The sequence below is a fragment of the Megalobrama amblycephala genome, linkage group LG23 (genome assembly GCF_018812025.1).
Source record: "Megalobrama amblycephala isolate DHTTF-2021 linkage group LG23, ASM1881202v1, whole genome shotgun sequence".
NCBI classification, from domain to species: Eukaryota; Metazoa; Chordata; class Actinopteri; order Cypriniformes; family Xenocyprididae; genus Megalobrama; species Megalobrama amblycephala.
In genome coordinates this window covers 781479-796556 of record NC_063066.1, presented here as the reverse complement: position 1 = coordinate 796556, position 15078 = coordinate 781479, and the positions used below count along the sequence as shown (strand labels likewise).

The 15078-nt window shown below is 35.4% G+C and overlaps 1 protein-coding gene across 5 annotated transcripts; it reads right to left on the bottom strand.

Moving 5' to 3' along the window:
• Window positions 1–2097: 2097 nt before the first annotated feature.
• Window positions 2098–6376, bottom strand: LOC125259170. Of its 5 annotated transcripts, none has more exons than XM_048176610.1 (8): window positions 6224–6376; window positions 4835–5149; window positions 4429–4740; window positions 4015–4050; window positions 3616–3711; window positions 3313–3410; window positions 2973–3041; window positions 2098–2718 (listed from the first exon to the last, which is right to left on the bottom strand). In XM_048176610.1, exons 1-8 carry the CDS (start codon window positions 6258–6260, stop codon window positions 2674–2676), a joined length of 1008 nt encoding a protein of 335 aa, XP_048032567.1. In that variant the 5' UTR covers window positions 6261–6376; the 3' UTR covers window positions 2098–2673. The 5 variants fall into 5 exon arrangements, with proteins under 5 accessions (XP_048032567.1, XP_048032568.1, XP_048032569.1 ...); XM_048176611.1 differs by having other exon boundaries at window positions 3313–3404; XM_048176612.1 differs by having other exon boundaries at window positions 4835–5143; window positions 6224–6359.
• Window positions 6377–15078: the final 8702 nt, after the last annotated feature.

Sequence of the window (15078 nt, the reverse complement as noted above, 5' to 3'; positions counted from 1 at the left end):
GAAGAACCCCCTTTGTTGTTCAAGCTATAGGCCGATTATAGCTTGATATAGCTTATTAACTCGATTCGGTTTTGGCTCTCGTTTTATTCACATGATCCAGACTCTCTATACTAACTCTTCTGCACGGGTATCCACAGGTTTATGCTGCTCAACCGCTTTTCAGTTGAAGAGAGGAACGAGACAGGGTTGCCCATTGTCACCATTGCTATTTGCAATCTCATTAGAGCCTTTGGCGCAGACAATTCGTCAGGATCGCATAATCTCTCCTATAACTATAGGCTGTTCCAAACATCATATTTCTCTCTTTGCGGACGATATCCTGCTGTGTATGTCTAACCTTTCCACTTCTCTCCCCCAATGTCTCAAAATATTTAAAGATTTTAGTTACAAAATGAACTGGGAAAAATCTGTATTAATGCCCCTGTCTGCATCGGTCGATACTGCATTAGTGCCCACCCCGATTCCAATTAGTAAGACAATTAAATATTTAGGAATTCAGATCTTTCCCTCACTGCAGGCTGTTGTCAAGCAAAATTACATTTCTTTATTCACTGCTATTAGACGAGACCTACAGAGATGGGATGCTCTTCTAGTTTCACTACAAGGCAGGATTGCAATCATCAAAATGAATATCCTTCCTAGACTTTTATTTATGTTTTCCATGATCCCTCTTTCTCCTTATAGAATCTTTTTTAAGGAAATAAACTCTTTGATTACAAAATTCATTTGGAACAAGAAACGCCCAAGAATTAAACTCAAAACGTTACAGAGAAGGCCTGATAAAGGAGGTTTAGCACTTCCAAACTTCCAGCTGTATTTCTGGGCATGTCAGCTGCGCTCTGATTTGGTTAGAGACTGATACAAAGATTTCTTGGCGTGATATGGAAGCATCGGCTGTGCTTCCGCATCGGCTTCAGGATGTGTTATTTACAGGTTTACCAAAGAAAGCCCAGAAGTTTGGAAACACAATTATGGGTTATTCTCTTAAGATCTGGCACGATGTCTGCAATTTTAGGGGAAGTTCTATTAAGTTTACAACTGAATCTCCGATTTGGCATAATCATCACTTACAATCTGGTAACAAACCTTTTGTTTTTAAGCCATGGTCTGACCAAGGTGTACATGTTCTGGGTGATTTATTCAACAATCACGGATTAAGGTCCTTTCAAGATCTGAAAGACTGTTATAATCTTCCTGGTCACTCCTATTTTCTGTATTTAAGGTTGAGAAGCGCAATGCGTGCATATGGCGTACCGTGGAACTGTAACCTGGACTCTCATCCTCTGTTGGACTGTGTGATTTTTCTCAGGCACGTGGGGCAGTGTCATTCATTTATAACAGATTACTCAAGCAGTGCTGTGGCACACTCCCTATCACTACTATATGGGAAAAGGAACTTGCCCATTACAAACCAAACTGGAATTGGATCTGGGAAAGTATTCCAATGATGTCCAAAAATCTCGCCCACCAACTAATACACTACAAACTCATCCCCAAGGCTTATGCTACTCCATATGTCCTGTACAAAATGAAGCGCCTGCCTACTCCTTTTTGCTTACTTTGTAATTCAAATACTGTGGGGACCTATATGCACGTTTTATGAGTGTCAACATATTGGTAAATTTTGGGATAAGGTTTTTCAAGTCTTGACAGAGCTGTGTGACATGGTTATCTTTAAACATCCCAGTCTTTGTCTGTTGAATGATGATAGTGAGCTCAATCTGAATGTTAACCAGTGAAAGATCCTCCACACTGCTCTAACTGCGGCCAAAAAGATAATTTTTAAAATCTGGAATGAACCCACATCCCCAGCATTTAAAATGTGGCTTATTGAACTCAAAAATATTGCATTGTTAGAATTCACAACAGAGAAAATTAATAAAGCCAAACCAAAAACACTGCATGGGCAGAATTTATTAGGAAAATCTTTTTATCTATTTATTATTGTTATTTATTTTATTTGTCACATATGCAAACCCTGGTTTTGAATATAGTTAAGCTGTGTCACACATTGACCATGTTCTATTCTGAAATAAATTTTTTTTTTTTTTTTTAAAAATCACAAAATAATCACAAAAAAATCTAAAATATAAACACTTCACAGACACGCATGCTTTTTTTTATTAGAAAAGTCAAAAATCCACACATATAAGTTGATATAGGCCTATTTTTACATAAGCATAATAAATTCTACATATTCAATGACAAACTTTATTTCAATAAATACTGGGAATTACTTGTATACATGGTTAAACTGATCTTTCATACGAACACGAGTTCGTGTGCCCATAAAATCTTAGCGTAAGCGGTAAACAGATTTGGCTTGCTGTCTGCTATAGAGGGGCTCGGAAAGAATATCCTACTCGAGCTCCGATTGCCCCCCTATAACAGGCAAAATTAGTACAAAAGGAGGAGAATGGGAGGAGGAGGGATGCCAAAAGAACTAACAACAGGAAGAGGTAAGATGCTGGTTTTATACCTTGGTATTAATTGGAAGATTAGATGAGCATACTCCTCCCAAAATTACGTTTATTAACTTCACTTTTCACATCACTGTGACTGTTCAAGTCTTATTTTAAGTCTGAAAATGATTCTATAAGTTGTTGTTTATTAATTTAAGCTGATTCTCGATCAGACGGGGATCAGCAGTTCTTCAGTCCTTCATTCTGGAGTTCAGCTCCTGATCGCAGCGTACGTCACTTTATCATCAGACTGAACCTGCGTGAGACACAAATATACTCAACCGCTGTAATACACATCATTACAACACACTGGATTGCTAAATGTTTCTAAGAATCACATTTGGTTGCGTTGCATAATTAACACCGCAGGCTCTGCCACATGTGACGTCAGAGTAATGTAGATATATATTTACAGTTTATTATAGGAGAAGTTACAAGAAAGGCCTGATTATCTGTTACCAAAAATACACAGAAAGAGACAGAAATGGAAGAAGAGATTTCTTTACTCACAGTGTGTCTTTCAGTAAACTTGTTTGTGGAAATAATGACCTCAGCATAAGCCACATCTTCTGTCCTCACCTAAACATCAAGACAAACATGTGATGTGTAGCAATAGCATCAATAATCTTTGATTATATTATATTATATTATATTATATTATAATATATATTATATAATTAAATTAAATATAATATAATATTTATTTTATAACAATCATTTTATGACTATTGTTAAGTTAAATTATATTGAACAGGTATAGTAGTGAATAGCTAAAATAATGTTCATTCTTCTGATAGCTGTGGGTCAGATTTGTGTAAATATGAATCTGTGATTATTACTGTTCACTGACATGAGCATCATCAGGAGGAGGACGAGGAGCAGGGGTCACCGGGGTCACCGGGGTCAAACTGCTGATCACCTCTGCAGGATCGGCCTTCTTATCTGCCCCTTAAGAGAACATTAACTCTATTACCTTTCTTCAATAAATCATTTGCACTAAAACATTTCCAAAGTAAAAAAAAAAAAGTTTCTGAAAGTCTCTTTCACTCACCAAAGCTGCATTTATTTGATCAAAATACAGTAAAAACAGTAATATTGTGATCTGTGTTGAATATAATAATCTTGTTATTGTGTGTTCATTATTGAAACTCACCGGCTCTTTTTCTACAGATCAACCAGAGAGCGATGAGAGCGATAAGAGCGATGAGAGGAAGAAGAGCCGCTAGAGCAGCAGTTACAGCAGGAATCCCTGCAGGAGACGACATGAAGAAGAGTCAAACACCAGAAACTGACAAACACTTTATCAATCACTGCCACATTTCACTGAATTATTGAGTGATTCTTCTTTTATAACGATCAACCAAAGATGTGTTTCTGTCATTTGAGATGTGGACGATGGAAGGGAGACCTGCATGAGTCCAGTTTTACTCAATTATGTGAATATGAACATATTAGTACTTGTATTAATGTTGACTATCCAACCATCAGTCAGCAGCAATAATCTCATATTAATAAAGGACTGCAAAGTGAAATCTGAAGTGAGATTGAGCACCTGGAGTTGCTGTTTCTGTTGCTGGAGTTGAGGCGTCTTCAGAGTTTCAGGTGAGCAGTGGAGTCGAGTTAAGAGGAAAAACAGGATTAGTTAGTTTATGAGCACCTTATATTAAACTCAACTGACTCTCTCAACTTCTCTCTCTCTCTTTCTGTGTGTGTGTGTGTGTGTGTGTGTGTGTGTGGCTGAAGATCATCTGCACATTTTTACACAAACCCTGATGTTGTCCACTTTGGCTGTTATTTTAGAGGATTTCATCATGAAATCATTTGGTAGGATAAATTAAAGAATAAACTGAGGTTAAGATATATCATGTTGAGAGTTTATTTTAGAATGCAATTTAATTCCATACTTTATTTTTTTTTTTTTAAATATTAGTCGCATACTAATCTAAAACTTATTTAGTTTTCTTACCCGAGTATGTGACAGTATATCTGACTGAGGTCTCGAGTTTATTTCCTTTAGTAACCTGACATGTCCACTCAGTGTTGTCATCTTCATGGAGGAGTGTTGTAGTCAGAGTGCTGATACAGTGATGAGGAGAGGATGAGATCTGATATCTGGAGTCTGATCGCAGATTCACACCAGTCTTATTCACCCAGACCATCTCAATTCTCTCAGAAATGAAGAAGTTAAAACAAGAATATCCATAATGTATATATAACTGACAGGAGAGAGTGAAAGATCTGCCAGGTCTAATCTCAGTCTGTGTGGATGATGGAGAGACTGAAACAGAAATCACACACATTTATTTCACTAAACATTTGAGTTTAAAGAGAGAATTATTTTCATTTATCATATAATAAACAGAAACACTGACCATGAAGAACATTCAGATGAACATCGGTATCAGTAAATGTCTCTGTTTTCTCATATTGTCTGCAGCTGTAAACTCCATGATCTTCAGTTGTGACTTTATAGATGTTCAGAGAGCAGTCAGACCCCAGACTCAGTCTCTCACGTCTCTTTATGTCATTATTCTTTATCCCCTTTTCAACTAATAGATCTGCCACTGAACTTCCTCCACTATATGCCCATGAAGTTGATGTACAGTCAGTAAGATCATTATTACAGGGCAGATTGACGTTCTCACCATCACTGCTGAACACATGGAGATATGTGCGTCCACTGGCACCTGAGACAGAGTAAATGTGTTTATATTGTGCTTTATATTAATGAAATGGAAACACTTTACAATAAAGTCTCATTTGTTAGCATCAGTTAATGTTTTAATAACATGAACTAAGAATGAACAATACATTTGTTACAGTATTAATCTTTGTTAATGTTAGTTAATAAAAATACAGCTGTTTATTATTTGTTCATGTTAGTTCAGTGCATTAAAGGGATAGTTCACCCAAAAATGTAAATTCTATCATCATTTATTTACCCTCAAGTTGTTCAAAATCTGCATGAATTTCTTTGTTCTGTTGAACACAAATGAAGATATTTTGAAGAAAGTTTGTAACCAGGTCTCTTTGGGGCACCATTGACTTTCATAGTAGGAAAAAAAACTACTATGGAAGTCAATGGTGCCCCAAAACTGTTCAGTTTAACACATTCTTCAACAGAACAAAGAAATGTATACAGATTTTGAACAACTTGAGGGTGAGTAAATGATGATAGAGTTTTCATTTTTGGGTGAACTATCCCTTTAACTAATGTTAACAAAAACAACTTTTGATTTTAATAAACGAGTAAATGCTGAGATTAACATTAACTAAGATTAATAAATGCTGTAGAAGTATTGTTCATTCTTAGTTCATGATAACTAAAGTTGTTAACTAATGAAATCTTATTGTAAAGTGTTACCAATGAAATTATCAACACTATATAAAATATAGCAATATTAGCAGTGATTTACAATAACCCTCACTCACTGTGAGCTGTTAATCTCTCCATTATATTCTGAATGTGTACTGATGTTAACTAAATATTCTGAGCTCTTTTCTTTCTTATTTTAATTTAAATGTAGAATCTCTATATTTTGTTATTTTATCCAGTTTGAAATCCATACATTTGAACTTTATATAAACTGAATCATGTCATTATCAGTGTGAAGCTGAACACAAAACAAGGCTTTGGTAAGAATAATACAGCATGAACTAAACACACTATCACTACTATCACTCTCAATGTCAGCAGAATTTACATTTCCATCTACTAATCCACTGAACACAAAGACACAGATGTTTTCAGGCTGATTTACCTGTGAGCAGTGAGCAGAGAATCATCAGTCCCAGCATGTCTGTATGATTGTCATCAGTCCGTCTCCGTCACTCTTCCTCTTTCTGTTATTTATAGTGACTGTCCATCTGAACATCATCAGCCGTCCTCTGTTTGTAACTTCCTGTGATCAGACATCATGACGTAATAACAATACTGTAACATTCAACTACACTCAAAAAAAAAAAAAAAAGATTTTTTGATGCTGTTCACTTTACTTAAACAATTTATTTTGATTCAACACCATTGTATCAGGTTTCTGGTTTAAATGTCATTGATTCATGTTAAATTGACTTGAAACGATTACTCTTTGACTTAACTTGATGTTTTCATATTGGAATAACATGTTTCAATCAAGTAAACCCAACCAGGACTCAATCAAACAGGATTTTCACTTCCCATCATGCTTTGCAAAGGGGCTGAACTAGGAGTGTAAATGTTGAAATAAAGTGTTATTTTAAGTAGTTTTTAGGAAGATGAGAAAATGGAAAGACTTTTTAATGTTTACTTTTCTATTATGTTGGTATTTAAAAGTTTCTGTTAGTTAATTATTTTAGGGTTACCATCGTGGTGAATTGTTGCACTTGTGCTTGGGTTGAGGACCTGCTAACAAACTTTCAATTTACTTTAATAAGAAAGTAATCACTGTGGTAGTGCACTGGGTTGCATTTCCAAAAAGCATTGTAAGCCTATGTTGATTGTAAAACTATTGCCACCAATGGATTTATGAACAATTTAGGCTTTACAATGTCACAAAACATCACAAAAGTTATATATATCACAAAATTAAATATGAAGAATTCATTGTAAAAATCAATGTATATGAAAACAATTTATTTTTTGTTTATTTATTTATAGCTTTTTATTTATTTTCCAAAACATTGCAAATTAGTTGGGCTGACACTATTAAATTAAACTGTGCCCAACCATAGTAAATAAATTGAATCAACCTTAATAAATTAAGTTGACCCAACGTAAGTACATTAAATTGGAATAACAGAATTGCATAATGCTGAAATAAAGCAACTTAATCATGTGTAAATCCTTTCCATTATTTTTTTATGTTCGTTCAAAGAGTTATTTTTTTGAGTGGACTCTGTCTTTCTGTTTTTATGCCACTGACTTTTTAAACATGTCTGTGTGAACATGTGCTGAAAAATACCAAACTGCATCTACAGGCTGATTAAAATTAGTGCAGTGGTTGATAAAGTTTCCTAGAATGCTGTTAGACATTTAATGTCATCTGTGTGGTTTATTTATTCTCCTGCGTTTCTGAGTTTTGTATCTCTAGCGATCTCAAGTGCTCCTCAGTAATATATTAAAGACATGTTCTAGTATTATTTCCCATTAGTGTGTGTTGCTTACCAGAACACAAACCCTCAAAATGAGGAAATAAGAAAGATTGACTTGCCTGCAGTTCGTCTTCTCTTCGAACAAGGGGAGCGTTCCCTCGAGGACCACACACAGGATTTCTTAGATCTGTGTGCCTTATGTCCAAAGCCGCATTCGTGGAGTGGGTGCTGGTTAACTGTAGATCTCTATTCACCGTCTGCTCAGTGGATGAGGACAACACAACAGAGACCAGCCCGAATATTTATATTTGTGTTAACTCTTTCAAAATGGCCAAAAAGATTTTCTGCTTTATTGCTCCAAGATATTCCGCCTTGCAAGACTCTACGCTACAGAAAAAGATTGCTAAAATGAACACAATAACAAGACTATTAACTGACATTTTAAGCTGCCAGTTATCTGACCTGTACAGTGGAACTATATAGAATTTCTCTATCATTTTTAATAATAATAATAATGCTAATATATACAATATATACTACAAATATATACTACTAATATTGTTTTATTTTTAATGAATGAAAGAGCATTGCAGCGTGACACAGACCTCATCTGAATCTGTGATGAGCACAATGGTTCTGTATGTGTACTGCACAAAAGATAACATTACATTTTATAGAGGGTCAAGACAAGTCATTTTCAACACTGAACTGACTTCTTTTATAGCAATCAACTAAAGATGTCTTTGTTTGTCATTTGAGGTGGGGAGATGGAAGAGAGACCTGCATGAGTCCAGTTTTACTCAATTACGTGAATATGAACATATTAGTACTTGTATAGGTATTAATGTTGACTATCCAACCATCAGTCAGCAGCAATAATCTCATATTAATAAAGGACTGGAAAGTGAAACCTGAAGTGAGATTGAGCACCTGGAGTTGGAGTTTCTGGAGTTGTTTCTGTTGCTGGAGTTGAGGCGTCTTCAGAGTTTCAGGTGAGCAGTGGAGTCGAGTTAAGAGGAAAAACAGGATTAGTTAGTTTATGAGCACCTTATATTAAACTCAACTGACTCTCTCAACTTCTCTCTCTCTCTCTTTCTGTGTGTGTGTGTGTGTGTGTGTGTGTGTGTGTGTGTGTGTGTGTGTGTGGCTGAAGATCATCTGCACATTTTTACACAAACCCTGATGTTGTCCACTTTGGCTGTTATTTTAGAGGATTTCATCATGAAATCATTTGGTAGGATAAATTAAAGAATAAACTGAGGTTAAGATATATCATGTTGAGAGTTTATTTTAGAATGCAATTTAATTCCATACTTTATTTTATTTTTTTTTTAATATTAGTCGCATACTAATCTAAAACTTATTTAATTTTCTTACCTGAGTACGTGACAGTATATCTGACTGAGGTCTCGACTTTATTTCCTTTAGTAACCTGACATGTCCACTCATCTGTCGTCACTTTCTGTTTACTTTCGTTTTCATTGACTTTTAGTTTGTTTTCTTTAGTTTTACGTGTTTCTTTTGTTCCTTTGTTCTCGCCATTCATTAGTTGCCATGGTAATTCATTTAATCACCACACCTGTTCGCATTTGTGTTTCATTATCATTGTGAATTTAAGCTCCTCATTTCCTTCTGTTCAGGTCTGGTGTTGTTGTGTTTGCTCTCATTTGGATTATCTGTCTTTACTTTGTTTATTGAAATAAGCTTAAACCTGGGGCCTGTACCATGAAGCCAGATTAGCTGGCTAGCCAGGTAAGTTTCAGATTAGTTTGCTCCAATCCTGGGTTTTAGGTACCATGAAAATGACTTGGCTTTTAGCGGTGTTCATCGCCATAGTAACTGACGCTCCACGGCTAACCTGCTCCGGGGCAGGTTATGTTCTGGATTAGAGATCTCAAACTGAAATTGGACCAATCAGATGTGAGAAAAGTGACACTGACACATCCAGCGCAGTAAAGTCACGCCCCCAGTTTCACTTTCTCCAAATTAAAGGTCACTATATAGTAAAAACAAATATTTAAAGATAAAATTGTCTGTCTTTAATGATAATTAGAATTATTTTATGATTTATATAATTAGAATATGATCTATATTATTATTAATCCATTTCACACAAGCAATTTTAGTTATTATTAAGCATTTAGTTTAAATGACTATTAATATATATAGATCATATAAGCTGTAGAATCAATAGATAACTCTTTAAAAATGACAACATGTGACCTTACATGTATGAGTCTCTATTGCTATATATTAACAAGCAACTATAACTTCACAAGTTTCACTGATAGAGCAAGATAATTTCGTTTATCTGTCCTCTTTCATGGACAAGTATTTTTTTTAGTGTAAATGCGTTTAAATTCTTAATTTTCTTTAATCTCTTAACCTTCAGCAAGAGTTTTGAATCACGCTGGCTCTCTCGCGAGAAGTGAATCAGAGTTTCTCTCTGTTGCAAGGCCTGTGATTGGCTGTTCACCACTGATGTCACTCATTCATGTGCACGCGCTACACAAACTCAGGATCAAAGCCTGAGTTGACAGAGAAAGTTGATGATCAGCATCATGGTACCAACAAAGCCGGAGTGCAGTGGTTTGGTTTTGTCAACTCAAAACTAATCCTATAACCCTGAGTTTGTTCAACTACCATCATGGTACAGGCCCCTGGGGCCCGTTCTTCGTACGTCGCTAACTCAGTTAGCTGGATTTGATTGTTGACGATTTGACATGATCTTGGATCGTTTGGTTCTTCGAAGCTCATCCTAGACTTGCTGTCATAGCAACAGGTCCGTAAGCTCAAACCTGCTCGGGAGCAGGTTTATTTCATGTGAACAGGATTAGATTGCATCTTTTTAAGCGGAGGTGATGTTTAAAGTCTGTCCCAGCCACTGCTACTTTCCCACAAGAGTACCCTAATGTAAATCAGGGACAATAATAATGATTTAAAAATAAATTTGCAAATAACACTATAATGCCGTGTAGTGTCATAATATAAACACCGACAGTTTTACTCTGTGAGAGATTCATTCGTGAGGGAATAATTACGTAATAATTTTTATTGGAGTCTTACACACAGATGTCTATGCCGTACATGCATTTGTGCATTTGAACCGCGACAGATATTATGGGAGTGGCTTGATGAAGCGCAGGAGATGCAGATAACTTGATCTTGACCCTTAAGAAACTTTAATTAATGCTGTCAAATATGCTTCAAAGGTAAATTAGTTGCTAATTACAACATTGAAATAAAAAATTGAATGTACAAATAATAGAAATTGTGAATATAGCCTAAATAATTGGGTAATCATGTAAAAAAAAAAAATAGTGCACATTTCATTTATCTAACATTTATGTCGTTCTTCTGTCATTTATTCGCTTGGCTGTTTCCTTATAAATGTATAGAAATTCGTCAAGTTTTTCGTCAGGTGTCTTTTCTCATTCTATGATGTCATTACGTTGCCGTCTTGACTCCAGCCAATCGCTGCATTGCTGATCAATGTTTCTACTATCGATACATATCCCCTTTTAAGCCAACACATGAACGCGCAATTATCTCAGATAACTCAATCCAGCGATACTAATCATACACAACAGGTGTGTTCGAAGAACCCAATTAGCCGGATCATGATTAGCACGATGATATCATCTTGGATGTGTCATTTGATCTCGGATGTAATAAGCGACGTACGAAGAACGGGCCCCTGATCTTCTCTGCCTTCCCTCTTCTTCATTGGACTGAAATGTTACATCAGTATTGTATAAAGCACTATAAAAATAAGGTGGCTTGGCGTGAAGTTGATTTCTAATAGGAAGGTAGATCATAATCAAGTAGGAGGTGCTGTTTAAAAGCCTGATATTAGAGTAAGAGCTCTTATAATTTATTTTTTAAAAATCAATAAATAATCAAAAAAGTCTTAGTTATGAAAGTTATGCTTATTCAATAATAAATGGAAATTCTGAAAAATAATGTAAAGTTAATTAACTGATGTAATGAATTATGTGTTTCTATTTAGTATGAACTAGCACAGTTGTGTTTTAAAGTTCAATCTCTCTTTTTCTCCTGGCAGGTGTGATAACAGTCATTGTCAGCAGAGGGCGCTCAAACTCAACTCAAACACTGCATCGGCCCCACCCTTCTCAGAGGTGTGTGTGTGTGTGTGTGTGTCCGTGCGTGCGCGCGCTCCATAGAGAAAACTGACTTATCCTTACTTCTCCTCTTCTGTCTATCTGTAAGAATCTGAAATTAATGGCTGGATGACGACAAGAACACACACACACACACACACACACACACACTTCTTTATTTTACTTTTTCACCTTCTCTGTCTGAGCCATTAGTAGTTCTTTCGAAACTCATCAGTGCAAAAACACACATTTTTCAACCAAACCATGAGTTATGCATGTTTTCTCTGTCTATATCTGTCTATATATTTATTGTTGTGCCTGAAATCACAGATCGATGGACACAAGTACATGATTTAAAAAAAAAAAAAAAATACAAAATGCGTCAATTTAAATATAGCCAAATAAAATGCAAGGTCGTGTGTGGAATATATGGTCATTCATTTAAGTATCGCCTCTGATATTTATCTGGACATGTTCTGAATGCAAGTTCTGAACTGCTTAGAAGCTCTCTTTCTTTTCCCGTTGTTTTCATTTCTCTTTCTCGGTGTGACCCACTGTGAAATAAGATATTACATTATAATTATACTGGGTAATTATCTGTCTGGAGTAGATGTCATTTGTCAGCAATTATTATGGTTGTTCTCTTCTAGTAGAATCAACATCATATTCTCACCTTATCTAAGGCCCAGAACTTCTTTAAACGACTCGATTCCATCGGTTCCGAATCCCATCTAATATTTCCGATTCCGAGTGTGAAAGAGTTCATGGGTGAATTAGTGAATATTAGAGCAGCTGTTGAATTGATCTGGGCTCTTCTGATGACTCTGTTCTCTGGGATGGAATCCACGCCAAACTTTGGAATGGACTTTCGATTCTGAATGACTCAAAATTGTAAAATCTGTTCTTTTTATTGAGTCACAGTCATATACTCTATATTCAGAAACAGAATTCGTCACTAACACTGATATCGCACGAGCGTTTGTGTTGAGACAGAAATCAGCAGACTGTTTAGAAAATACAAAAATATCAAACTAAAATTTATTTAGATACAGATTACATTCGAATTTTAAAAATAGCCTACTTTTAAATAGAAAATAGTATTTTGTGTTTCAAATATGAAATAATGCCCATCCCGACCTGAAGCCCTTGCCTGTTTATTTTATGTTGACAAATTTATGAAATAATTTAGATGTGATCTCTGTCAGACGAGCATTTTTAATTAGCAAACACTCTGATGTGAACCAGAAGATTCAACTCTAACCAAATTGTGCATTCAGAGAATATCGTTTTCTAAAGGAATCGTAAGCCTGATTAATAAAGCGATGAAATGAATCAGAACTATCCGCTGATGTGAAGCGACTCATTAATTCATTCTCCTGAAGAGTTAATTAACACAAAGTTAACACTGTTACTGTGGTTAAAGCTACTTTATCTGGCATTCACTGTGAATTTAAGGATCTTTATATTTTTAGTTTTATTCGATGATTAATGTTATTTAATTTGCTAAACCGAATAAAGTGCATGGAAAATTAACGAATACATTGATTGGTAAATAAAGTAACCTACACGTAATTAGTACAAACAAGCTGACTGTGCAGACAACAGCGATTCAGAGGACATGTTTGTTGCCTTGTATGAAAAACGGCCATATATTGCACGTCTTGGGTCATTTTCTTCCTTTATACCTCCTCCTCCTCCTCCTCCTCTTCGTCGCAGCACAGGTGTCTCCGTCATCAGCGCGTCATCAGCTCATGCACTGCAGTGACGTCAAACCACTGACCAACGAGTGAAAATAAAACACTGTAGCATAGTTAAATATTGACCCGTTGCTTTGAATAAAAAAAAAATCAATAATTGTATTTATTTAGATAATTAGGTTCAATGGTTTTAATGGTTCTCTGACCATTAAATAAGGAGTATTTTTGACATAACGCACAAAGTTAAAGTCCATAATGAGGCTGATCAAGACTGACATCAGCACCTGATGAACAGACAGAGACTCTCACAGAATCTGAACACACTGTATGATTGATAGTGCTTATCAAAGCAGATGATTTAGAAATGAACGAAGTGTCTTTGTGTAAATATGGAAAGCTCAGATTGGTTTATAGCTCTGATGATCATTATAATGTTAGTGTTGTATCTGAACAGTCACTGCAGAGCTCTTTATAATGACCATGTCATTATACATATATAATGTATATGTATATGTGTAACAGTTACATCTATTTATTTTTCATCACTTTCATTTATGAAGTTGTGCATCGCTATTTCATCAAACATTTCCTTTATTGCTCTTAAGTTCTACTTAACAACAAGTCTTCTACATGCTGATTTGTAAAACAGACGTTTGCTTTTTTTGTTAAATGATATTATAAAACTGATCTTACAGTTATCGAGAAAACTACAACTATTAATTCATATTAGCAGATAGACTGTACAGATTTACCACTGTGAGGCTTCAGTTATTCACTTTCGAGCAGATTGCGGAGATTTTCTGCATCTACTGCGAAAAAAAATATAGCTATGCATGATTTATTAATACACTCTAAAAATCCTGGGTTAAAAAAAACCTAAGTTGGTTTGAAATTGAAAATGAACAAACCCAGTGATTGGGTTGTTTTAACCCAGTGGTTGGGTTAAATGTTTGCTCAACGTGCTGGCAGTTTTATTGAACTCAACTATTGTTTAAAAAATTACTGTGTTTCTTGCTTAAAATGAACCCAAAATATGTTGGAAATTAACATTTATTAATGTTTAATAAATGAACCTTTATTAAGTTTAATGAATAATAATTAAACAATGAACTCTAGTAATTGTGTCTGATTTTTAATTTCCAACATGGATTCGTTTTAAGCCAGCCATAGCCATTTTTAAACAATAGTTGAGTTAAATAAAATCACTCAGCAGGTCTGTCCATTTTCAACCCAACTTGGGTTGTTTTTAACCCAGTATTTTTTTAGAGTGTATAGCCTACATATTATAGTCTACTTAATTTTTACCTGTGGGCCTGGATAAAATCTACTTGTTTTTCTACAGTTTAATAGGCCTCAGACACTGACTTTTTAAAATAAGAATTAAATTGCTTCAAATTGTGTTTAGTTCGGATTCATGATTCTTTTATAATAGTGTATTGTGTGAAATGAAAGTGCGCAAAATCGATATGTATAGATCTGCATGTTTAAGTTGTGAATTTTGAAGTAAACTCTAATGAAGTGTGTCTGTGTTTATAACAGCAGTGGGCCGAACAGTAGCGTCCTTTACCGGAGGGAATCCGTGCTCGTGCTCGTGCTCGCGCTCGTGCTCGCGCGGCTGTCCGAGGTGCTGAACGGGACACTCGCCCAAAGACACCTAAAGATCTCTGAAGCTCTTTTAGCCACTTTCTGTTGAATGAAGCGGACACTTTAAAGAGAAACGGGACAGTG